The sequence below is a fragment of the Onychostoma macrolepis genome, chromosome 13 (assembly GCF_012432095.1).
Source record: "Onychostoma macrolepis isolate SWU-2019 chromosome 13, ASM1243209v1, whole genome shotgun sequence".
Classification (NCBI taxonomy): Eukaryota; Metazoa; Chordata; class Actinopteri; order Cypriniformes; family Cyprinidae; genus Onychostoma; species Onychostoma macrolepis.
The window spans coordinates 16,724,576-16,750,737 of record NC_081167.1 but is presented as its reverse complement, the minus strand read 5'-3'; the positions used below and the strand labels follow the sequence as shown (position 1 = coordinate 16,750,737).

Here is a 26,162-nt window from a genome sequence, read left to right as displayed (position 1 = left end):
TCTGTACATAAAAACATAGCAGAACATCTTCAGCCCAAGGTCTTGGATAACAACCTATAAGAAACCTATCATAATTCAGATGCTTACCTCTTGGCTTGCAGACTGGCTCAGTGAAACCGAGGTTCCGTGAGGGTGTTGGTCTACAGCACTGTCCACCAGTGAGCAACATGCAGTCTCTTATTCATTCCCTTAATATATAAATCAAAGGGACAATAGAGGGTGATGCGCCCAATCGTCATTTATGTCCCTTTATCCTATCTGCGCTCTAGGACAAACAAATGGAATCAAGTGGCCAATCAGAGACGGCCCTTTCAGAAATTTACCTTCGGGTTTAAGAAATAAACTAAGAGAAGATTTTAAAAACAGGGTAGAATATGTCAGGTGAAGTTTTCTATAGCTGTCTGTTGTTGTTGTTGTTTTATAGTAGCCTAGCAATCATGCATTCATCTATCTAATCTATAATAATTAAATCTATTTCATCAAGAGAAACAGCTTATTGCAAATATAGTGTCTTATAAGCATTTATTTTGCACAGTGAATTCTATAATTTATCATTATCGAATTATAATAATTTTACTCTATATGCATGACGTTTTCTCAAACATCAACTTCTAGGAGATAGAATAAGTTCACGTATCTGTAGAAGGAATAATCTTCTGTGATTTGCATTGACAGAAATCATGTATGTATTGAACATACATTATGGACGTTTTATTGGCACTTAACATGACAGTTTCAACAATTATTAGAAACTGAAAAGAATTACTGATAAACAATATTATTTTAGTGTCATTACCGTTGTGCGCTTTTTAGCGATATTCCTGTGCGTAAATTGTGCTGTAGTGCACAAAACCCTGGGGCAAATAATATTTTATCGAAGAAAATGTGGAATAACTTAAATTTGTGTCCAGCAGCAGTTTCACAGTGCAACGAAAACACAGAATATTATGCAAAAAAACATTTGCATAAAAAATTGAATGCGTGCGCACTGGTGTCTCCAAACGGAGTCCTATATTAAGAACATCAAGTGCGCGTCGTAAATATGGTCGCGGTTGCAAACAAAAGACTTTCAACATGGTGGGGTAGCACAAGTTTACACTTGCCCCCAAGTCTTGATAAATCTTCATTTATTGGAGAGACCAAGAGCACTGTAATGGGCGCAAAATATTTACCGTGGTGCCAAAGTGTCCACAAAGGCACTCATCGCCAGTCTAACTAAATATGTATTTTGTAGGACATCTGATAACCATATGCTTTCAATAAAATGGACAAATAAAGCAAGGAGATAGGGAATGTTGTCGTGCTGTTATAAAGGCCTCGAAATAATCCAAAGTAAACCAAAAATTACCGCTTTACAAATAACTTTTGATGCCAGATCCATGTTGGGATATCGCGGGACAGGTGTGGGTTTGGGACTGTCAGATTTGTCCCCCGATTTTTTATCAGTGCCTAGTAATATCTTGCTTGTTATGCAAAGTATGGGCAAACATAGGCGACCTGTTGCTGTGGAAATCATAGATATCGCAAAGAACCTGTTTTAACAATAAATGCGTCTTACTGAAGAGCAGGTGATACCTGGCCTCGCTGTCTTGACTGATACTTTTTCAACTGCTGCACTTTACAATCTGTTGTAATTATTTATGAAACGAAATCTATTTCTTATTATTTTAGCAAACAGAAGTACCAGGTGGGGCTTTATTTTCATCCCAAGCCTTTGTTTGAAGGGCATCTGAAGAAGGCAATCAAGGACTAAAACTCGCTGACCAGCTTTTTGCCATCCATTTGTCCCAAACTGGCAGAAAAGCTATTTAATTCTTCTCTCTTGTTCAGACGCGGAAAAGGCTGCACATAAAGAAGAAAAGGAAACTTCACTGCGAAGACAAAAACAACAACTTAAAAACATTTAATTACAACCCGGATGCCATATGTACACCTCTTGTTAAAACTCAAACAATGTCAACTCTTTTGTGTGGTAAAACGTGCACCTTTGGAGACGTGTGCGCTTTTGGAACGGTGTGCGCATCGAGACCAGAAAGATCTTGAGTACACTTCTTGGAAGAAGTAATGCAGTTTTAATGTGCTGTTGAGGTTCCTTTTAGAGTCCACCCATTGTGCTAAAACGCATATGCTTGTTATGACCGAATACACCAATTATAATTGAATAGCCAAGAGCTTCTTGCTAAAACTCTATTTGGTTTGAGCAATCGGGGGTCACCCTCAATAATTAAGCTTTGGTGCTGCTCTGAATGCCTGGGTTCAACTGCAGCTTTTCTCTACATAGTGCCCACATTCAGTGGCGCACACAGACTTGAATCGAATTTATCTTTCTAACTTGCCAGTTTTGGGGTGGAAAGCCATTTTTTTCATGGGAATGATGAAAATAGAGGGGACAAAATAGTAAGAGTTATAAATAATTTTGATAAACTAGCTATTAACACTTAATAAATAAATTTGCAGGATTATTTAAAAAAAATAAAAAATAAAAAATAAAAATAAACATCTCTAAATGTAGCCCCTTTTCCATTTCGTAATGCACTTTTATGTCCCAGGGATATTGTTTTTCTTTTTATAAAATTAATAAACTTTTTTTTTGCTATATGAAGGTGACATTGAAATTGTCTCAGAAATGCCTTCATCATTTATTTTCGATACTTTTCAAATGCATTTCTGTTTATGTTATTTTATCCTTGTCCCAGACCAGTTTTTTAAAACTATTAAAATATTAGGATTTTTCATCATTTAGTGTAGCCTATAGCCTATAATTGGTTAACAAGGAGACGACAATGTCAGTAAAAGGGCGTTGGAGTGGAAACTTGACAAAATGACAGAATTCCACGTGATATACGTGTATACACTCGTTGACATTCATCTGGTACATTTAATAAATTAGTTAAAGTGTGTAAAGTATTTTTAAGCGAGTTCATTTTCTGCCCACAGAATAAACACCAATATTTTACAAAGTAGTTTTAAATTAGCCCAAATTATTATTTTTAAGAAGAAAAGAAAAGAAATGTAATGAGATGATTTATTTGCTTGCTTTTTACAATCACACACAAGCATTTAACACAACGTTACATATTATAGTTGTAAAACTGTTTTTAAACAATGAAACCTAATGTTACTGTTTGTGTAAGCCTACTCACGAACATGAATGAAAATGTTCACTCTATATAAGAGAATATACTATAAAAGCAGTTGAAATAATACAAGAACCTGACCATTTTATCAAAATACGTCTGTCCTTCAAAAACTAATAGCGCCATCAAGCGACCGTGCAAAGCATTGCCTGTTCAACGAACCTGTGAAGTATAAAACCAACACAAAAAGAAAAAGAAAAAAACAAGGCAGCCCAACTCAGTAAATCATTTACTGTAAATAGCCTATGATGAAATGTTTTTAATGCACTGAATATGAATCAAGTTTCCCATGTTGCCCTTTCTTTACTAGTTAAAAAACCTTAATTGTGGTGCTTTCTGATTATTAAAACTTTTAATTATTATAAAATGAAAATAAAGGCTGCATAAATAATGAAATAGGCTATGCATCATCAACAACAACAGTAATAATCCATAAAAATAATAATCCGTAAAAGTAATAATAATAATACAATTAACTTAGAACTCTCTAAGTCACTACAAGATTTATCAAAAAGGAAACTCTACACTGACCTCCCTGAAAAATATCATGTAACTGTGGCGAATCTGCGAATCGTCAGGACGTTGTGAGGTTCACATCACATCTACTAACAGCATGTGTGCTGGACTAATCGCTGTGATGAAGGACGCGTGCAGTGTTTGAAGATCAGCGAACGCGGTGACACGCCTGAACGCAAATCGCGTCCCCTTTTACTCACACTGCACTTCCTGATATAAGCTTGCGCCTCTGATTGTGTCATGCAACGGGGCATTCGCTCTCACAACAAGCCGAACAAAGATCTTTCTGGCTGTCTTCCCTGTTTCCCCCAGAGCTGTTGAAGAAGCGACTTTTTCAGACAGGGTGTAACCTTGGCAAACAAAATGGACTACAGGGTGAGTGGGCATAATGTCAATTAGAAATCAGCTGTGCTTTAAATGTAACGTTAATATGTTCCAGTTATCCAAACATGATGCAGTTATGTCACAAAGAAAGCATCTCGTATTTTGTTCCTTTGTTTTGTTAGTCAACATACTTCATTTACACTGTAGAGCTGTAACAGTGTTTCAGTGTATCAGACCTATAAGCGACACTTTTATCTGATATAACAAGTTTCCCTTGCAGTGCTGGGTATTCAGGTGATTTTATTGTTATTGTCCTGCTATGTCAAATTTTGTGAAGCCTGTCTTCTGTGATGTGTCAAAGGAGACTTTAAAGTGATATAGGTGAGAGCTATTCTACAACTGTTTTTCCTTCATGTAATTCTCTGTAATAGTCGTTCATCTTTGTGCAACAACCAGGTGCACAGAGGGAAATTTTATGTTTCATTGTGTATGTGTTCATCAGAAGACTTCCTGTGACAGTCTCAAACACAGAGGAAGTACTATTCTTAACAAGGGGGTGTACAATGGGGCCAGATCTGTTTTGACTGCTGTCCAGCAGCATCTGTTGGGGCTGTATTTTGGCTAGTCTGATGCTCATGTGATGTGCTGAGAGATTTAATGTGTGTGAATGAACTGTTAAAGGGATAGTTAATCCAAAATTTTTAATTAAAAAGTCATCATATACTCACCCTTATGTCATTCCCTACCTGCAGGACTTTATTTTTTCTGTGGAACTCAAAGGATATATTAGAAGGATTGAAAGCCTCAGTCACCATTCACTTTCACTGTGACTTGGATGACTTTTTAATTATATCCAGTGTAACATATTTCTGTAATATTCACTATTACACTACTATACACTTCTTTTGCTATACACTTGTTTTTTTTTTATTTATTTATTTTTTAAGTGTCTTATGCTTGTAAGTCTCAGAATGCATGTATTTGATTAAAAAATATAGTAAATATTATTACAATTTAAAATAACTGTTTTCTATTTTGCTATATTTTCAAGTGTAATTTATTCCTGTGATTGCAAATCTGAATTTTCAGCAGCTATTACTCCAGTCTTCAGTGTCACGTGATCCTAATATGCTGATTTGGTGTTGCTCAGGAAACATTTATTATTATCGTCAATGATTTAAAAAAAAAAAAAAAAAAAAAACAGTTGTGCTGCTTTAATATTTTTTTGTACAAACTGTGATACATTTTATTTTTAAATTTTTTTTCAGAATTATTAGATGAATAGAAAATTCAGAAGAACAGCATTTATTTAAAATGTTGTTGTTTTTTTTATATGAATTTATAAACTGATCAGTTTAAAGCATATTTTGCTGAATAAATGTATTAATTTCTTTAAAAAAATGATCCAAAACATTTGAATTGTAGTGAATACATTGATAAAAGCAGTTGTATATACTTTTAGCTGTTTGGATCAAAATCAAACCAAAATTTTTTTGTCATGTGCGCCAAACTTTTATTTACTAAAACCTTTATCATAGTCATATGTTACAGGATACATAATGGAAGATCTTGAGTGTTTTAAAATATGGACTTAGCTGCTATAGCACTTTCAGTCTGATCCAGCTTTAGACATCTAAACATTTCTGTTGGAAACATGAGCTCTTTGACTCAACAATGAAGAAATAATCAAAGCTCAGCTAGAGAGGGTGTGAATGTCTCCAGTACACTAGGAGCTGAAATGAAGCAGTTTGCGGTGACTTCCTATTTTATAGAAACTTTTACCACGGTCATGTTATCTGTCAGGTTGAGAAGATGTGTTTTACAACATTGCAGACATGCACGTCTGTTCATCTCTTTTGCAATGTGTCTCTGCTCTTGCCTTTTGCCCCTTTTACAAGATAACATAATCTCAGCATTTTATGGCACGCTATGCACTGAGAAGTTGTCTGTAGTTATTGTTACATAATTGACTGATAGGGATGCTGCCTTTAAAGATCTTGTTTCAGCACAGTCAAGTTCCACATTTCACACTGTTGTTATATTTGGATCCTGAACGTGTGATGCACCTCAGTCCTGGTCAAAGTTTTACTTGCTCACTCACATGACCTGTTTACCTGCTCCTCTGAATCTGCTGTATTTGGCAAACCCTGCTAAACCTGTCGGAGAGCTTGTCATGGACTTGGAACTCCGTTTAGGGGGTGTTGTTTAGCTCCTGCCTGATTCATTCATTATCTCCTTGACAAAATGATTGAAAATGAAAATATAAATACCTTTTTAAGTTTATTTTTTTAATTACACCTCATTTATTGTGCTACATTCAAGGTAAAGTATGGTTCTTAGTATAACTAGTACGTTTGACATGCTCGGAGTAAACAAAATGTAAATTATAGCTTTTAGTCAGGCTTTTGAAGACTAACTTAGAAGCTCATTCATTGTAGATGACGAGGAGTTGACATGCTCATGAATATGGTTAGCTAAGACTTTGTTCAGCTGACCTCCAGATTTCCTGTGTGGTGTTATGGGGATGCTATTGGGACACAATCTGCGCTGTTATCAAGAAAAACCACATTGTGCTGTAATAAATGGCGATTGTGAAAAGCATCTACCAGATATGCTTTTTACTGCCTTTTTAAATGACACAAACTAACCATTTAGTCCATTAAATATGGACTTTTGTGCTGGTAGCCTTTGAGTTTTGTATGGCCAGTTTTTTCTCATAATGAATAAGGTGTGGCCAGTAGGAACAGTATCTCATTGAGTGAAAGTTATCTACTAAGCTCTCCTTGTTTCTTGTGGCTGAAGTGTCATTAGTGAATCCAAGCTCCTGAGATAATCAAGTATGACTCAGTCTGCTATAGTAAGTATTTAATTGTGATTTTGAATTGTTCTTTTTATTAATGTTTTTTTGCTACTAGCTGTCATTGTGCTAATCTGGGTATAGATAGCCAACATTTTTGTGCTTATTTTTCAAATGGTGCCTAACCCTGAAGAATTTTAGTAGTAGGGTGTTTGTTGAATCTTCTGTCAATGTTTGTTGATTGATTTATGCCTGTTGCTTGTAATTACAGGTAAGCAGCCAGTTCTTGCTTTCTGTATATGTTGTTTTCTGCTTAGGTTTTCTAGCTGTTAACTGAAATGAGAAGTTAGATTGGGGTTATTTCTGTAACATTTCTCCTTTTTTCATGCAGAGTGCCTTGGAGGTGTATAAGGAGATGATGCTGCTGTACATAGAGGAGGCTCGGCGCTTTGTGAATTCTCAGTGTGCTGGTCTGGAGCCATGGCAGATCATTGCGGCCACTTTGCTGTCCACACTTGGTGCAGTGTGGCTAAAGGGCCTCCTTTTCCAACAAGAGAGTAAGTGCTACTGATAACTCGTGTTTTTTTGTTTGTTTGTTTTTTTAAATATCTTGATATGTTGATTAGTTTGAGGTCGGTTTTTTATTTGATAAAAATAAAGTAAAAGAGTAATATTGTGAAAAATCAATACTATTTAATATAACTATTTTTAATATACAGTATCTCACAGAAGTGAGTACACACCTCACATTTTTGTAAATATTTTATTATATCTTTTCATGTGACAACACTGAAGAAAGGACACTTTGCTACAATGTAAAGTAGTGAGTGTACAGCTTGTATAACAGTGTAAATTTGCTGTCCCCTCAAAATAACTCAACACACAGCCTCAACTCAACAAAAGTGAGTACACCCCTAAGTGAAAATGTCCAAATTGGGCCCAATTAGCCATTTTCTCTCCCCGGTGTCATGTGACTCATTAGTGTTACAAGGTCTCAGGTGTGAATGGGGAGCAGGTGTGTTAAATTTGGTGTTATCGCTTTCACTCTCTCATACTGGTCACTGGAAGTTCAACATGGCACCTCATGGCAAAGAACTCTCTGAGGATCTGAAAAAAAGAATAGTTGCTCTACATAAAGATGGCGTAGGCTATAAGAAGATTGCCAAGACCCTGAAACTGAGCTGCAGCACGGTGGACCATACAGCGGTTTAACAGGACAGGTTCCACTCAGAACAGGCCTCGCCATGGTCGACCAAAGAAGTTGAGTGCATGTGCTCAGCGTCATATCAAGAGGTTGTGTTTGGGAAATAGACGTATGAGTGCTGCCAGCATTGCTGCAGAGGTTGAAGGGGTGGGGGGTCAGCCTGTCAGTGCTCAGACTGCTCAAATTGGTCTGCATGGCTGTCATCCCAGAAGGAAGCCTCTTCTAAAGATGATGCACAAGAAAGCCCGCAAACAGTTTGCTGAAGACAAGCAGACTAAGGGCATGGATTACTGGAACCATGTCCTGTGGTCAGATGAGACCAAACTTATTTGGTTCAGATGGTGAGGTGAGGAGTACAAAGACAATTGTGTCTTGCCTACAGTCAAGCATGGTGGTGGGAGTGTCATGGTCTGGGGCTGCATGAGTGCTGCCGGCACTGGGGAGCTACAGTTCAGTGAGGGAACCATGAATGCCAACATGTACTGTGACATAATGAAGCAGAGCATGATCCCCCTCCCTTCGGAGACTGGGCCGCAGGGCAGTATTCCAACATGATAACGACCCCAAACACACCTCCAAGATGACCACTGCCTTGCTAAAGAAGCTGAAGGTAAAGGTGATGGACTGGCCAAGCATGTCTCCAGACCTAAACCCTATTGAGCATCTGTGGGGCATCCTCAAACGGAAGGTGGAGGAGTGCAAGGTCTCTAACATCCACCAGCTCCGTGATGTCGACTCCAGTGGCAACCTGTGAAGCTCTGATGAACTCCATGCCCAAGAGGGTTAAGGCAGTTCTGGAAAATAATGGTGGCCACACAAAATATTGACACTTTGGGCCCAATTTGGACATTTTCACTTAGGGGTGTACTCACTTTTGTGGCCAGAGGTTTAGACATTAATGGCTGTGTGTTGAGTTATTTTGAGGGGACAGCAAATTTACACTGTTATACAAGCTGTTCACTCACTACTTTACATTGTAGCAAAGTGTCATTTCTTCAGTGTTGTCACATGAAAAGATATAATAAAATATTTACAAAAATGTGAGAGGTGTACTCACTTCTGTATATTTAGCGCAACTGTGCTTGGCTTGTGGCAACCCGAGTTCAAATCCCATCTCGAGGTCCTTTGCCGCTCCTGTTCCTCTCTCTGCCCAATGCTTTCCTGTCACCTCTTTACTGTCCTATCACATTAAAGGCATTAAAAAGCCCATAAATACAACTTCAGAAATCATTCTAATATACTGATTTGTTGCTTAAGAAGTTATCGCATCCCAAGTTAAATGCATCCCTGCTGAATAAAAGCAATAATTTCTTGATTTTTCTTTTTTAAAATGGTAGTGCACATAATCTTGAAGGTATCAAGAAAGGAAAAAATTATGTAATTGTTGAAAAAGTATAATGGGTTATCAACTTTTCACAGTCATAAGCTACTTGTTTTCTTTGCCACTGTGAAACAATATGAAACCCTGCATTATGTTGCAAATTAATTGTAAGTAAATAGTGATGTTGTCCTTTCTTGCTATTCATCAGTCAGGAAGTCTTAAAACAAAGTTGCAAAATGTCAAGGCCTCTTGAACAATAACAAAGTCTTTGGCACTTGTAAGCTTCATACGCTACCGGTGACCTAGACACCATTTTTTTTTTTTTATTTATCGTTGCATGTTATGGTTGAGTCATCATCCAGAAACAATGGTTTCACATGAGCTGAGGGAGGAAAACCCAGACATTTACACTGAGGTCTCTCAATTGTTTAATTTTACATGGCAAACTTTAGATTTTGTACATTTCTCTGTTGAAAATAAAAGATTGTTTGAAAGTCTCAAGCAGTCACATGCTTTTGAATGTTTTTCACAACAACTCAAATTTAGAAAAATGTCATGCCATGTAGACATTTCATGTCAATGTCTTCACTACTGTTTTCTAGGTCTGACGTCAAGGGTAAAGAAGCAGTTCTTTAAAATCATCAGAAAAATCCCATTTATTGGAGCAACAGTAAGCATCTAGTGGTTTTCTAGTTCCCTTTCTTCCTTCAGACTTCTCTTTCTGACTCATTGATCGATGATTAAGTCACCACTGTCATGCTGAAGGGGAAATTAAGCCTTTAACATACTTTCACATTATGGCCCTGTGATTATTCCAGGGTTTACCTTGTGTCATTAACCTGAACAAGGTGCAACATGTCTGGTTCAAGTCAGAACCGACTGGAGGGTGATTTTAATCTCTTTGTCTTTTACAATTTTTATTAGAATGCAACTAACCATCTTAACGTTACAAATTACAACCTAAACACCCATCAGAAAGGGATCTTTTTGACTTAAAGGCCTCCATTGTCCAACACAATATTCAAAGGCTGCTCCTATAAACTGTAATATTTCCTCTGGTATGTTGTTCTGTAGTTATGCTAAAGCTGCTTGTTTTCAAACTTTTTTTGCAATAAAAATTAAGAAAATAAGAAAATACTCATTTTACACCATGATGTATTTTTAGCATTTTAATCAAGTTTGGCTATTTTAAAATAATTTAAATTAAGTCATCCTGCAGCTCCCTTAGAAGTTTGCCGAGGCCCCCTAGTGGGCCCCCGAACCAGTGATTGAGAATCACTTCCTTAGAGCATTGGTAGTCATTAAAAGATATCCTTTTGAACATGCAAATGGATTATTATATCAACAATGCAGTAATTAATTGTTTTTATTTTCCCCTCAACTCCTCTATTCCCTGTATCTTTTGTATTAATTAAATATTCAGAGGTTTTTATGACTTTTTTTGTTTTCTTTCCCTCATCAGATTCAGAATCAGCTCAACAAGGCATTGGATGACATGTCAGTGAGTCTATGCACACTGAAGGAAGGCATGAGCTACACCAAACTCCTGCCTGCACAGGGCCTCACCCACAAAGAGCTCCTTGAGAAGATCAGGGAGTATGAGACACTGAGTGAGTCACCTGCAGCCTGTCCTAACTCCCATTTGTTATAATGAGGGATAGCTCAAAGGCTTTGAGCATAAGTCAGATCTCTTAAAGTTTCAGCCAGATGTTCTCAGACTGAATTTGCCCTACAGTGTGGGTGCAGTTTGTTTACTAGGGTATAATGCCACTGGTTTATATGGTATTAGAAGTCAGTGTCCCACCATTGCTCTGTCCTCAATATTTTTTTTTATGATACATAACAACATACTTATGATTTCAGGTGAGGTAGACTGGGCAAAAGGCAAAGTATCAGGTGCAGTCTACTGGGGGGATGAGAAGCTCACAGATCTCCTGGTGAAGGTATAGTGGCCTTGTAAAGCAAAAATTGTGTTTTGATCAAATACACAATATTTGTGCTAGTCTTCGTACGTTGTTAACTCGGTTAGCTGGATTTGATTGTTGACGTTTTGTTCTTGATCTTGGATCATTTGGTTCTTCGAAGCTTATCCTGGCCTTGCTGTCATACCAGCAGGTCCGTAAGCTTAAACCTGCTCGGGAGCAGGCTTATTTCATGTAAACAGGATTAGATCGCATCTTTTTAAGCAGAATTGATACTTGAAATCTGTCCCAGCCACCGCTACTTTATTACAAGAGTAGCCTACTGATCCAGGGACAATCATTTAAAATAATAATTTGAAAATAATATAATAAATGTTGTGTAGTCTATAATACTATAGACACAGCCACTTTTACTCATTGAAAGATTTATTAGTGATTTAAATAATTACTTTATAATTGTATTAGAGTCTTACACACATGCTATACAGTTAATCTGAGCCATGCATTAATTTGAGTGGTGACAGCTATTATGGGAGTGGCTTGATGGATTGCAGGAGAGGCAGATAACATGATCTTGACCCTTAAGAAACTTAAGAATTAATGCTGTCACATAACAAATCTGCTTCAAAGATAAAATTAAATGAATTGCTAATTACTACATTGAAATAAAAATGTAAAGCCTGTACAAATACTAGAAATCGTGAATATAAATAATTGGGAATCATGTAAAGAAAATACAAATAAATGAAAAACGGTGCACATTTCATTTATCTATTATAACATTTATGTAGTTTTGTTAGTTTCCTTATCAAGGTCCAGAAATTTGTAATTATTATTATTTTTATTTTTTTTCATCCGGTATCTTTTTTTATTTTTTGTATTATGTGACATCATTATGTTGCTGTCTTGCCGCCAGCCAATCGCTGAATTGCTGATCATGGTTTCGAGTATCGATAGATCTGCCCTTTTCGGGGAACACGACAACGCGCAGTAATCTTAGACGACTTAATCCAGATATTTTAATCAAATAAGCAAATTCGTTTGAAGAACCAAATTAGCCAGAGGTCAGTTATCAGGATTAGAAGATCTGGAATCTTTCAAATCAGATGTAATAAGCGATGTACGAAGAACGGGGCCCCTGGTGTGTTTTTGATTCACCCACAGTATTGATTTTCTTAAAAAAAAAAAAAGTGACTTTAATAAAATGATGATGATGATGATGATGATATTAACAATCAAAAATTATACTGGTAATTATTAAATTAGATAAATTAGGATAACAAGTTAGATAATTATCCAGAATAACATCTAATTTAATAAAATACACAGTACCGTTCAAAAGGTTGGGGTCGGTAAGGTTTTTTTAACTTTAAAAGAAGTATCTTATGTTCACTAATTCTGCATTTGGTTGGTTCGATGAAAAAAAATATTATTACAGCACAATAACTGTTTTCTACTTTAGGATTCTTTGATTAATAGATAGTTCAAAACAGCATTTATTTGAAATAGAAATCTTTTGCAACATTATAAATGCATTTGCTGTCGCTTTTGATTAAGTGAAGGCATCCTTGCTGAATAAAATAATTTTTCAAAAGAAATGTACCGTTGTTGAAGTGCTCTTGATTGGGGTTGTGGGTTGATACATATGACAAACAAGGTTGGGAAACACTTGCTTTGATTTTCACTTTACCTTTGAATCAAGCAGAGACTTGGATTTTGTTTTGTGTTCCTCTGATTTGCAGGTATATGGGGAATTTGCCTGGACCAACCCCCTCCACCCAGACCTGTTCCCTGGGGTTAGGAAGATGGAGGCAGAAGTTGTGCGGATGGCGTGTGCCCTCTTTAATGGAGGCCCAGACTCCTGTGGCACAGTCAGTACTTCTCACTGTCTTCCCTGAGGGAACAATGTAGATGTGTGAAGTTCCAAAAATGTATCAAAAGTCATATTATTCCAAAAATGATGTAAAATACTCATGGTTTCCCTCTCACTTAGCTCATTTGAAAAAAGGGTTTGTTGCATATTATTAATAATTGTTTGCACTTGATTTGATAGCTGAATGTTGAAAAATATCATCTTAACAGAATCTGAGGAAAGCTATGAGAGTCGCTTACATTGGCAACATTCACACAGCAGCAGAATTAAGTTGTGTTTTTACGTCTACTGTGACAATAGAAGAGCGGCTCGACTTCAGTATTTCATTCATCTAGACAGTTTTTGATACACTCCTGTAAGCTGTTGAACAGTATGTTTGGGACAATTGGAGAGTTGCTCCGATCAATACCAAACAAATCTCCATTTGCTCATTTATCAGTCCATTGTTTAAAAATCTGAAGATTGTATTGTATAACAAAAAGTTTCTTCTGTTCACTCAAACAGAACCATTTATTTTGTGTGTTCCTTTAATGAAAAGGTTACTTCAGGTGGAACAGAAAGCATCCTGATGGCATGCAAGGCATACAGAGACATGGCTCATGAACGTGGCATTAAACACCCAGAAATGTATGTACTATCTCAGTCTAGTAAAAACATTCAGCCTCTGCAGTCATAATACTCTGTTTAGGTCAATTTACAGCAGTTGTCAACCCACATTGTAAACAATATAAACGTGTAAGTGGTTTGCTATGGATGGTTACTTATTTACAAAGGATGTATAAACAGTGCAGCATTATATTTAAGTGCGCTCAGTTTTTACTGCATTTACAGTTTTATTTTACTTGATAGAATTGGTGCTCATTACTGCACCTTAAAGGCAGTTGTTTTATTCAATCCCATTGTGTAATTCGTTTTTTTTTTTTTTTCCCCTCATCATTTTATTTTGTCTATGCACTAGTATTGCACCAGTGAGTGTCCATGCAGCGTTTGACAAAGCAGCACATTATTTTGGGATGAAGCTCATTCACATACCCCTGGACAAGAAGACAATGAAAGTCGATGTGAAGGTACTTCTGTCTGGATTACCCAAAACAAACAGGCACACTTTTGTGAATATTGATCAGCTTGATATCTACCCAATTTTTTTTTTTTCTTATGGTCATAGGCAATGAAGAGGGCCATCTCTAGAAACACAGCAATGCTGGTGTGTTCAACTCCTCAGTTCCCCCATGGAATTATGGACCCTGTAGTAGAAGTGGCGAAGGTAATATTTGCTTATTCAGATGAGCATGTAATCCAATAATTTTGTATTGTGGTATAAATTAATCTGCAATATATTCTGTATTCAAATATAATTAAATATCATTTATTCTTTTAGCTTGCAGTAAAATACAACATCCCATTCCATGTGGATGCTTGCTTGGGTGGGTTCCTAATAGTTTTTATGGAAAAGGCGGGTTTCAAACTTGATCCCTTTGATTTCCGGGTCAAAGGTGTGACCAGTATCTCAGCTGATACACATAAGGTGAGAACCTGATAGTGTGAAAAAAAAAAAAAAAAATTTATGAATCAAAAATAAATGGACTACTACTAAAAAAGTTTGGGGTCAGTAAAATTTTTATTTTTAAATAAGTTTAATAAAACCCAACTGTAAACAACAGCATATTAGATTGATTTCTGAAGGGTCATGTGACACTGAAGACTGGAGTAATGGCTGCTGAAAATTATGCTCCCTCCCATTTTTACTGTATTTTTCATCAAATATACTAATTTTATTATCTGACCAGATGTCATCTTAAAAGGTTAAATGCAACATCTTTGTCTCTACAGTATGGTTATGCTCCCAAAGGTTCCTCAGTGGTGCTCTACAGTGACAAGAAATTTCGCCACTACCAGTATTTCGTAGCACCTGATTGGCAGGGAGGAATTTATGCATCTCCATCCATTGCTGGCTCTCGGCCTGGAGGCATAATTGCTGCTTGTTGGGCTACTATGATGTATATTGGTGAGAAGGGATATGTTGAGGCCACCAAGAAAGTTGTTGAGACAGCCCGCAAAATCAAAGCAGGGTCAGTATTAATATTAATATAATAATGTGATTCTATAACACATGAAGGACATGGGCAAGGTATTGATTTGAATGTATATAAACTGTGGTAAATGTAAATTTGCATGGCAAGGTAACATTTACTTGCCAAGAAAGGCACTGTACACGGAAACATCTTAAAAAAAAAAAAACACTCTTTTTTTCCCCACAGAATCCGTCAAATAGATGGGATGTTCGTATTTGGGGACCCAGAAGTGTCTGTGGTGGCACTAGGCTCCGATGTTTTTGATATCTTTCGCTTATCCAATGCACTGACTTCAGAGGGCTGGAATCTCAACACTCTGCAGTTCCCATCTAGGTATGGTCAAAAAAACTAAATGTGTACAATGTGGAATGTGCAGGTTATGCAAACTAGTGTGAAGGCATCCATGCATCAATTTTAGGCTCTGGTTAGAAAAATTGTTCCTTGTTGTTGCCTTTCAGCATCCATATTTGTGTCACAATGCTACACACACAGCCTGGTGTAGCTGAGCAGTTCATTAGCGATGTGAAGAGAGAAGTAGCCATTATCATGAAGAATCCTAAAGAGAAAACCACAGGAATGGTGAGTTTCTTTTTCATTAGACATGCCATTCACTTCATATTTTACTCATAAGTTTGGCTTACAATAAGAGTCTACAATACTGTTTAAAAGTTTGGGGTCAAACTTCTAACATGCTGATTTGGTGCTCAACAACCATTTCTTATTACCAATATAAAAAAATGTGCTGTTTAATAGTTTGGTGGAACTTTAATTTTTCAGGATTCATTGAATAGAAAGTTCAAATGTAAAGGTCTTACTGTCACTTTTGATCAGTTTAATGCATACTTGCTTGAATAGAAGTATTAATTTCATAAAAATCTTACTCACCCCATACTGTATTCCTACATGCTGACAAAATTCACCTACAGTACAACAGTACAAATTTAAACTGATTTTTATCCAATCAAATTCTGTCTAGTCTTTAGGTATGACTGCTTTGGTACGTCTCTGTTGAACTTCACATTTCAAGTTTATATATAGCCATTTTTTTTCTGGCAATTGTGTAAGAACACGGATGAGTGAAATCTTCACTTGGCACTCCAGTCCCCTTCAGTCTGTTTGTACATGTATAATCCCATCTGATAAACCATAATGAAATAACCCTGAATTAACTTTCCCCTTTATGTTTGTAGGGAGCTATCTATGGCATGGCCCAGTCCATTCCTGACCGATCGATGGTGACTGAGGTCTCGCAGGGCTTTTTGGACTGCCTCTATAGCACTGAGGTGCCCAAGATACAGAGCAAGCACCACAAAAACCATAAGAACCACTTGAATGGCAACTCCAAAGCGCACTGAGATTGACTGTTGGGGTCTCCACCCTTAGCTGGCTGAAGGGATGTTCACCACAATCATCTAATCATTCATTTACTTCATTATGTCATCTATTTACAACTAACTATTTTATGTATAAGCCATAGTCACCTGACATTTTGGGATTTGTGACTACGGAGCGACAGTCCGTAAGGCTATAGAGACGGCTGCACAAATATCTATGAGTCTGTGAAGGGTCTGGGACTTATTCATTTAATTTTGGTGACCAGTGAGTGCAGTTTTACTTGTTTAATTTCTTATTTTTATGACCAGTGCACACCATATGTATTTGATTTGCATTTCCACTATTATCTTTGGAAGTGTTTTCTGCCACTTAAACCTCAGGACCACATCACATTGATTTTACATGTTATTGAAAAGCTGTTTCCAGGAATTAAATAGTGCAGATTAGACCATGGGTGTTAGTATTTTAAATATTCCCAATATCTCCTTCACAATAGAAACTTGAAAACATTACAGACCATTTTAGGATGGGAGTACTGCTCAGGTGAACCTGTATAGCAAAAGTTTTATTTTATTTATTTTAAATTCCCCATAACCAGGATAGATTTCATGATCCAGTCTTAAAACATTCATCTTATTTAAGAGAAAATATCTCTCAGTTTTTAAGTTACCTATGGAAAATTACATCAGGGCAAAATTTAACAAATCCACCCACCAGGTTGTGTAGCTCAACCATATTTCCAGGTTCAAATACCCATCCATTTGGGTTTTCAATGATCACATTTCACCCTATCTACCTCAGATCTAAAATAATTGTACACGTAATCATTAATTGTTTCCCTTAAGTCCAAATCCTGAAAAATGTCACGTAAGTGGGCATTTTGATCATCAGTCAATGTCATGCTCCAGGTTATGGTTCTCACTGACAACGGTTTTCAGAGAGTCAAAGACCCCCTTGATTCATGAGACTTTCTTTTGTGTGTTCAACTGAATGATAGCTAAGGCCTGGAACAGCAAGAAGGGAAATTAATTTTGTGCATGAAGTCTGTGATATGAGGAAGTGATGACATGGTACCACAGAAACATCACACCAGATCTTGTCAGCAGTGTAATCCCTTAAGCACTCATAATATTTGTGACCACTGTGTGTGTTTTTATATTTTAAATCACTAATATACTGTCTCATATTTCAGTGTGTGTGTGTGTTTTTAATTCAGTAATTTCCATGTACTTTTTTAAACCTCTTTTTGGGGTGCTTCAAGTAGGAGGTAGGACAGTTTTCTTCTGTATGATACCACTGTAGTACAGTGTAGTCTCAAGAACTGTAACATGCCTTAGGCTAGGACATAGATGTGGATATTTGTCTTTCAAACAGTTACTCTTCTTGCCTAAATGAAGCATTTCAATGTCTTTATGCAATAATCTGTAATTACTGTAACTACTGAAACTGAGGCACCTTGATCTGAATTTTTGAAGCATTACATGACCTTAACCGTTATGGTTGTATAAAGCACAAAACTAACAGCATTCACCTAAATGCCTTCCACTGACGTCAGGGTGTGTGTCTATTAGGTTAACACATCAGCCTCAGGGACTAGGCCTTTACCACATCTGCAGTCCATTTAAATTTTGTCCTGTGTTTTTGTTGTTCCTATATAAATCAATAAACTCTGTCTTGAAATAAATATGCTGGTCAGCTATAGATTTACTTTTCACTGTTTTACTGAATAAGGGGCTGTTCACTCAGAACTCGTTTTTGCCTTCATTGCACTGCTTTCCATTATTTTGCTATGTAAAAGTGCTTGACAGACATGTTGAGCTTGTGTCTTTTGCAGCGTTATAAAAACATGGCACTCAATTTAACTGATCTTTATCTGAACTATACATTTATCTTTATACATTTACTTTTTTCTGAACTATATACAGTGAGGAAAATAAGTATTTGAACACCCTGCTATTTTGCAAATTCTCCCACTTAGAAATCATGGAGGGGTCTGAAATTGTCGTCGTAGGTGCATGTCCACTGTGAGAGACATAATCTAAAAAAAAAAAAAATTTATTTGTATGATACAGCTGCAAATAAGTATTTGAACACCTGAGAAAATCGATGTTAATATTTGGTACAGTAGCCTTTGTTTGCAATTACAGAGGTCAAACGTTTCCTGTAGTTTTTCACCAGGTTTGCACACACTGCAGGAGGGATTTTGGCCCACCCTCCACACAGATCTTCTCTAGATCAGTCAGGTTTCTGGCCTGTCGCTGAGAAACACGGAGTTTGAGCTCCTCCAAAGATTCTCTATTGGGTTTAGGTCTGAGACTGGCTAGGCCACGCCAGAACCTTGATATGCTTCTTACAGAGCCACTCCTTGGTTATCCTGGCTGTGTGCTTGGTCACTGTCATGTTGGAAGACCCAGCCTCGACCCATCTTCAATGCTCTAACTGAGGGAAGGAGGTTGTTCCCCAAAATCTCACAATACATGGCCCCGGTCATCCTCTCCTTAATACAGTGCAGTCACCCTGTCCCATGTGCAGAAAAACACCCCAAAGCATGATGCTACCACCCCATGCTTCACAGTAGGGATGGTGTTCTTGGATGGTACTCATCATTCTTCTTCCTCCAAACACGTTTAGTGGAATTATGACCAAAAGTTCTATTTTGGTCTCATCTGACCACATGACTTTCTCCCATGACTCCTCTGGATCATCCAAATGGTCATTGGCAAACTTAAGTCGGCCTGGACATGTGCTGGTTTAAGCAGGGGAACCTTCCGTGCCATGCATGATTTCAAACCATGACGTCTTAGTTTATTACCAACAGTAACCTTGGAAACGGTGGTCCCAGCTCTTTTCAGGTCATTGACCAGCTCCTCCCGTGTAGTTCTGGGCTGATTTCTCACCTTTCTTAGGATCATTGAGATCCCACGAGGTGAGATCTTGCATGGAGCCCCAGTCCGAGGGAGATTGACAGTCATGTTTAGCTTCTTCCATTTTCTAATGATTGCTCCAACAGTGGACCTTTTTCACCAAGCTGCTTGGCAATTTCCCCGTAGCCCTTTCCAGCCTTGTGGAGGTGTACAATTTTGTCTCTAGTGTCTTTGGACAGCTCTTTGGTCTTGGCCATGTTAGTAGTTGGATTCTTACTGATTGTATGGGGTGGACAGGTGTCTTTATGCAGCTAACGACCTGAAACAGGTGCATCTAATTTAGGATAATAAATGGAGTGGAGGTGGACATTTTAAAGGCAGACTAACAGGTCTTTGAGGGTCAGAATTCTAGCTGATAGACAGGTGTTCAAATACTTATTTACAGCTGTATCATGTCTCTCACAGTGGACATGCACCTACGATGACAATTTCAGACCCCTCCATGATTTCTAAGTGGGAGAACTTGCAAAATAGCAGGGTGTTCAAATACTTATTTTCCTCACTGTATCTGTAATATCTATATCTTTCTACTTTTAAAAAGCTTTAAAAAAAACATTCCACTGCCCTGCATCTAACTTCTATAAAAACAGCGTATCAAAACAATGTGATGCTCAAATTAACATTACAAAAAAAAAAAATGTGTATTTGTTGGCGCCGATAGCCTTGAGGGCAGCGTGCTGACAAACAGAGCCGCTGCACTACAGGCATCCTTAGTTTGAATCCCATCTCATGGACATTTCCCGCTCCCACTTCGCTTCCTGTCATTACACTGTCCTATATAAGGCAAAAATTATATTTAGAAAAAAAGTGTATATTTTTATTCCTTTGCGTCTCATGTTTTTACATGCAAAAACGTGACCGTCGTTCACACAAAACAGCACTACAAAATGGAAAAGAATGCAATGCCTTGAGACGGGTTTTAAAATTTGAACGTTGCATGTAATTAGGCGCAACCATCACTCTTGAGCACATTTACAAAAACATGTTCCATGTAAACCAGCCCTTATGTTTACATAAGTTCAACATGTTTTGAGGCGCTGCTGTGTTCTTTTTGCATTTTTTTTCCCCAGAGCTGATGATACATTGATTTCACAGTGCCAAAGTTGCCAAATATTCAGTTTAATACAATTCACTGAGGCACTATGTCATCGCTGGATCACATCAAATGGAAATAAAGGCACCATTACTTAAAACTTTTTTTTAAAGCCATAGAACACAGTAAGGTAATAGTGCTTGACCGGTCTCTTTAGTGTGCTAGCAATTCTTATCTCTGATCTATAGTACGTTTATGTACTGTGTGAATGTAAAATGATGTAAAAGATTACATTTCTCCTGACTGTTCCATTAATACTTATTGGGAAAGGATTAAGCGTAACAGGCAGACTACACACAGTCAAAACTTATAGGGTGATAACTGTGGTAAATGAAGTTTCACAATATTTTTGGTCCAGTTTCACAGGCTACAGAGGTCGAATGACAAGCTGTCAAGTAACAGGGTCCATTCAAAGGACAGAGGCCTGATCTATAAAGGTTGCGAGTGTGATGTCACGCTGTGAGAGTCCTCCACATTCATGAGTACTGAGGGTGATCTGAACCTACCAGAGAGAAAACAAGCAGACAGTCAATAGAATTCAATTAATACACATTCCTTATTGACAATTAACCAGTGCATGTTTTTTCCAACTAAAAAAAAAAAAAAAACATCAAAATGTAATTAGTTTCTTCTCTGAAACTTTGTCTCTTGACTTTGGTATTTGTAAAAAAACAACAACAACATTTTTCTAAATTATACAATATAATTATTTTCTGAATTATATTTTTACAAGAATACTAAATATTAATCATTTATAATTAATATTTTAAAAATTAAACTACTGCAATCACAGCCATGACCCTCAATGTATTAAAAAAAAATGGTACACTAATGAGCGGTATTATCCATTTACCTTATTATACACGTTAAACCATTCAGGGTGATGATCCATTTTCTCAGCCTGTAGTGCTACTCTGGACATAAACCCAAAGGCCTAAAGGGGAAAGAGCATGTCCTAACATTGTGCACACAGTACATAAAAGTATGATGCAAGCTGTATGTATATGAACTGTGAAGTATATGTATATATATATATATATATGAAGTAGATAACTTGGAAGAGGTTATTACCTGATTGAAGTCTTTGAAGATGAATTCCTTGTAAATGGCATCTCTCCCCACCACCTCCACCCACTGAGCGTTCCTCATCATGGGCAGGAGGTGCTCCCTCTCCTCCATGGAAAGAGTCTGGATCTTCCCAGTCTGAGTGTTTAAAACAGTTCTCGTTAGAAAATATCCTTTAATTCCATGTATGTGGGTTTTGTGTGCTTTGTAAAAATGTTACAAATCATGCCAGCTCTGTGAGTAAAATGTAGTGTGTGCGCGTGTATACAGTAAAAAAAATAAATAAATACAGTAAAAACTAATAATGTCAAAGGTTTTGTTTACAATTTGTGTTCAGTTATGTTATCTAATGTTACTTAAAATAGCTTACAATAAAATTAATAATAATTTCACTTTAATAATTAGTGTGTGCATGAATATTTAAATAATATTTAAATATTATTTAAATAAGTATTATAATAATTATATTGAACTTACTTAATTGTTAATAGAACATAACATTTAAACAGTTTTGCAAACACTCATACTCTTAAGCAACCATTTCAAGGGGGATGTTTCGGAAAAAAGCGCTGTGATTGGTTGTTGTGAACCCCATATGGAAACAATGATGACTTGCATTTTCAATTTTAAGAGCTTCCACCATATTCCTGTGGTGGTTGGAGTAATGAAATTCCTCAGCTACTTAACTCTTCCTCTTGCCCTTTCAGTAAAGATCACATGAGCTTCAAACACATGTCTGTTACAAGAAGACATTAAAATATACATTTGTAAAAAGGTAACTGTCCTGAAAATATAGACTTTCTATATAGGCTTGTGCTAAACTTTGTTAGAAATTTTGTGCACTTTTAATTGAATGAAAGGAAAATGAAGTTGATTTGTGTCAGCATTTTCTTTTGTACTATACACACACTATTGTCCCTGACTTAACCATCAGTATATTGCGCCAGAGTGGCTGTGCAAACACGTCAGTCATAATGAAGCTCCAACACTGATAAAGCTGGCTGACATCAACAGGTCTCTTAGCAACAGTCTAATCTGCTGAACTAATGCTGCTGCACGAACAGACACGGATCGAAAAGAAAGCGAAGTAAAACCACGAAAGCTTTATGATTGTTCTATTAAATGATTAACAGTGATGAACATGCGCACTATAGAACGTGCTTTTAAAATCTACCAGAACAGTATGGCAAAATCCTGAATCGGCAAAAAATCCTTTACTCGATTATGTCTAAAAAAAAAAAAAAAAAAAAAAAGACAGTTAATGGAAATCGTGTAATAGGACAACAAAACCTCAGATTTTAAACATGAATGCAAAAATAAAAATAACACCATACCTGCCCAGCCATTTCCAATATATTTAAAGCATTTTGTGTAATGCTTTTATTTGCAACTTTGAGAGTTTTGCACAAAGTGATTGTTAGTCCGCGTGCGATAAGAATAATACAATTAAAAAGGTTTTTATATGTTTTTCTTACCATGTTGTGGGTGCTGTGCGTGTTGCGCTGATATGGTCTCGTGCAAGCAGCTGGATTTCAACCTGTTTCCACAGCGTTTACCAATCCTACTACGGTGAAGGGACGTCTTATGATTATTAACTAAGTTGCGTGATTGGACGCTCTTGAAAAGTCACCAGGAAACGTCAGTACGCACTATTGAATATTAATATATGGGCCCTCTTGCTGCTGCGGCTGCCCTGCCAAAAGCCTGAACGAAGTAGGAAATTAGGAATGTGTTTGAGACTGAGAATCCAGACAGTGAGAGCTAGAGAATATGAACAAGCTGGACACAGAAGAAAGGACTTCATGCAGGTCGTCAACTGACAAAAACAGATAAAAAAACAAACAAACAATGACTTCTAATAGCAAAGGCTTGTTCAGGAAAAAAAGCGTGTCATTTAATGTTAATGTGCCTGACTGGATGTGGCAAAACGGGAAATTATCCCTCTTGAAATAAAAGATCCATCCAGGGTCACACAGACACTCACCTAACATGACAGAGAGTGCAAGTCCTCATTTTCCCTCATCTCTTTGCTTTTTCTCCTGAGATAAGATAAGATAAGATTAATTTGAGCAAGATCATTTCTGTTATTCTTTTTTCTACATTTATACAATAAACATAACATGTTTTGGATACAGATAATTGTGATTTGTGTCATTCTTACTGTTTTTAGCTGTGTTCTTTATTCTTTTTACCTAGCACGTGCTACTCCCTAGTCAATTATCCTTCCTATCTTCATTGGTCAATCTTCTTTTGGTGTCTTCTAGTAATAAAATTGTCCAACACATCTCAAAGATCACATGTAATCACATGTAGCCTACAGTACAGTGATCTTTGAGCGCTCTTTATTTTCATATGCTAAAAGATACAGCAGATTTGGGATTAACAATGAAGACAATCAATATCATGCAAGTTTTCTCTTTTTTCACTCTTCTCTCAGCAGGGCTGTGTGAGAGACGCCATAATGGTAAGTCATGGGTATGATATTGAAGTTTTTAAAATATGTATAAATGAGCATATTCACTGTATTCATAGGATACTGCAATTTCTGTCCTTTTTTAGTTTACAAGCTGAAAATGGATGAGGCATTGCTAATATTCCATAGCGAACTTCCGTACATCGTTAGTGTTTACTACACCTCAGATTACTGTTTTAAGGTATTTCAACATTTTTTTGTCTTGATAGTGGCTTGTACAGAGAGAGAGAATTGTACAGGTTGAACTTTTATGCATTAAATGTTATGTGAGCATTATAAACCTTTATTTAATATCTAATAATATAAAAATATATAATAATATGTATGTAACAAACCCGTATGCCTGCTTTAATGGTCAAAAAAGGCATTATGTTAAGTGAATATTAAATAAATACTACTAAATGACAGCAATCTACCTCTTCGACAGTGTCTTTATCAGCCCCTTGCCACAGTTGGGAATGGGCAGAGCAATATTTCTGTGGTGGTGAGCACACATTTCACACTGACTCTAAAAATCACACCTGTGGATGGAAACGGCACTCTTTGCAGGTAAGAATCACCTTGAACTACACCTCAACTTGCTACATTAATTAACCTCATCCTAAATAATGATCCTTTTCAATAACCCTGTTAAAAAAAATCAGGTACAGAAGGACCTTACATAGGCTAGATAATAGCCCTAATAGCAGTCAATTGCGTTTGCAGTCACTGAGACTATTTATGACCATGTGTTTGAATGTGACCTGGCTTTAGTGCTGCCCATTGGAGGAATACCTCACTATGTATTGATTGCACTGCATTTTGGGGTTAACAAGCTGACATTGGAATAATGATGAAAAAGACCATTAAAACATCCAAGCTTGGGGGCCTCTCACAAACCCCAGCTGGGATGTTGGAAGGAGGAAACCGTAGCAATATTTACAAACAACTTGGGCCTCAAACAGTCATCAAGGTTTGGGCTGTTTTCAAGTAGGTTGTCAGGAGTGTCTGATTTCATAAGACAAGTCACAGTATCTCTCCCACCGTACGGCTGGGGTCTAGTCCTGGGCTTCTTTAAGATCGATACCGAGGTCCCTTTCCAGACTGAGCCATTATCGATTTACTTTCTCCCCCAAAGAACGTGCCGGGCACTATGTCATTCCCAGGTCGATCAATAAAGGCTTATAGTGCACATTTTGGGGGATGAAAAAGGTGAAATGGGTTCAAATGTTGCAGTTCTCCCTGTTGCCCTCTAGATGGCCCCCTTCAGCCTTTTCTATGTCTTTGTTTTGTTATTTTCAACTCCATTTATATATACAATACAATCATAAAATACAAAAAATTTGGTGATGAACTATATAAATCAACTTGTTTTTTGTAAATGTAAGGTGAAAGTTGATTTTTGGACTACTTTAGTTTAACAGTTACATGACAGGTTGCTTACATCAGTCAGCAAACAATTTATGGTTAACAAGAAACCAACAAATTCATAAATCTGAAAATGTTGGTGATGATGTGTAACAGAAATTGTAAATAATGTTTAAAAAGAGGAAAGCTTTTTAAACAAAACATTAAAAATTCAATAACCATCATCACGACTATAACGATGTGATAGATGGATCAGTGTTTTATTACATGTTGATGACATTATTTCTCCTCCCTAGTCTGAGTCAGACATTTGAGGAAGCTGGCCATTATTCTCTCTGGATGAGGCAGTCTGGATTGCTAAATGATGTAACCTGTTCTCTCACTGTGGATAGGAGTCCGAATAACACATACCTGCGTAAGTATGCATGTTGTGTAATTAAAAACATTAAATAAGTCATCAAAAAGACATATACTGAGTTCCAAAGTTCAGAAGGAAAGCGCCTCTCTCATATCCCAGGAGTCAGATGAGATTGTATTGATCCGCTAAACTGCTCGTTTCTTGAAAAAACAGCTCAAAGAAAAGCTTTTCTTCCATGTTTGTTTTGGAAGATGCCCCGGGAGGGGAGCATTGTGGGAAATACATTAGAGGAGCGTGAAGGATTAAAGCATAATGGGGTTTTGAAAGCACCACGCTCCATAATGCGCCGTCTACTTTGCAATAGTGCAGATTATGTTGTAGATCAGACTTTTAAGGGCAAG

The 26,162-nt window shown here is 37.0% G+C and overlaps 3 protein-coding genes across 4 annotated transcripts in view; 2 read left to right on the top strand and 1 right to left on the bottom strand.

Annotated features, from left to right (window-relative positions):
* Positions 1–3,790: 3,790 nt before the first annotated feature.
* Positions 3,791–17,692, top strand: sgpl1 (sphingosine-1-phosphate lyase 1). The gene is made up of 14 exons (XM_058796532.1): positions 3,791–4,028; positions 7,166–7,331; positions 9,902–9,969; positions 10,762–10,909; positions 11,163–11,242; positions 12,964–13,092; positions 13,633–13,721; positions 14,053–14,161; positions 14,260–14,358; positions 14,473–14,619; positions 14,925–15,163; positions 15,353–15,499; positions 15,625–15,745; positions 16,357–17,692. Exons 1-14 carry the CDS (start codon positions 4,017–4,019, stop codon positions 16,519–16,521), a joined length of 1,719 nt encoding a protein of 572 aa, XP_058652515.1. The 5' UTR covers positions 3,791–4,016; the 3' UTR covers positions 16,522–17,692.
* A 2,836-nt stretch (positions 17,693–20,528) lies between these two features.
* pcbd1 (pterin-4 alpha-carbinolamine dehydratase/dimerization cofactor of hepatocyte nuclear factor 1 alpha) lies at positions 20,529–23,210 on the bottom strand. Its single transcript, XM_058796018.1, has 4 exons — positions 23,059–23,210; positions 21,590–21,721; positions 21,372–21,452; positions 20,529–21,020 (listed from the first exon to the last, which is right to left on the bottom strand). The coding sequence occupies exons 1-4, from the start codon at positions 23,059–23,061 to the stop codon at positions 20,928–20,930; spliced, it is 309 nt and encodes a 102-aa protein (XP_058652001.1). The 5' UTR covers positions 23,062–23,210; the 3' UTR covers positions 20,529–20,927.
* Positions 23,211–23,273: 63 nt separating this feature from the next.
* The window catches only part of si:dkey-192p21.6 (uncharacterized protein LOC565246 homolog), a 29,737-nt gene continuing 26,848 nt past the window's right edge, over positions 23,274–26,162 (top strand). Inside the window, exons 1-5 of one of the 2 annotated variants that reach the window (XM_058796017.1) lie at positions 23,274–23,391; positions 24,024–24,047; positions 24,143–24,237; positions 24,484–24,605; positions 25,700–25,818. In XM_058796017.1, coding sequence (XP_058652000.1) covers positions 24,157–24,237; positions 24,484–24,605; positions 25,700–25,818 — 322 coding nt within the window. In that variant the 5' untranslated portion in view covers positions 23,274–23,391; positions 24,024–24,047; positions 24,143–24,156. Of the gene's footprint in view, positions 23,392–23,763; positions 24,048–24,142; positions 24,238–24,483; positions 24,606–25,699; positions 25,819–26,162 lie in introns of those variants that run through there. The other variant, XM_058796016.1, reaches the window with a different exon arrangement.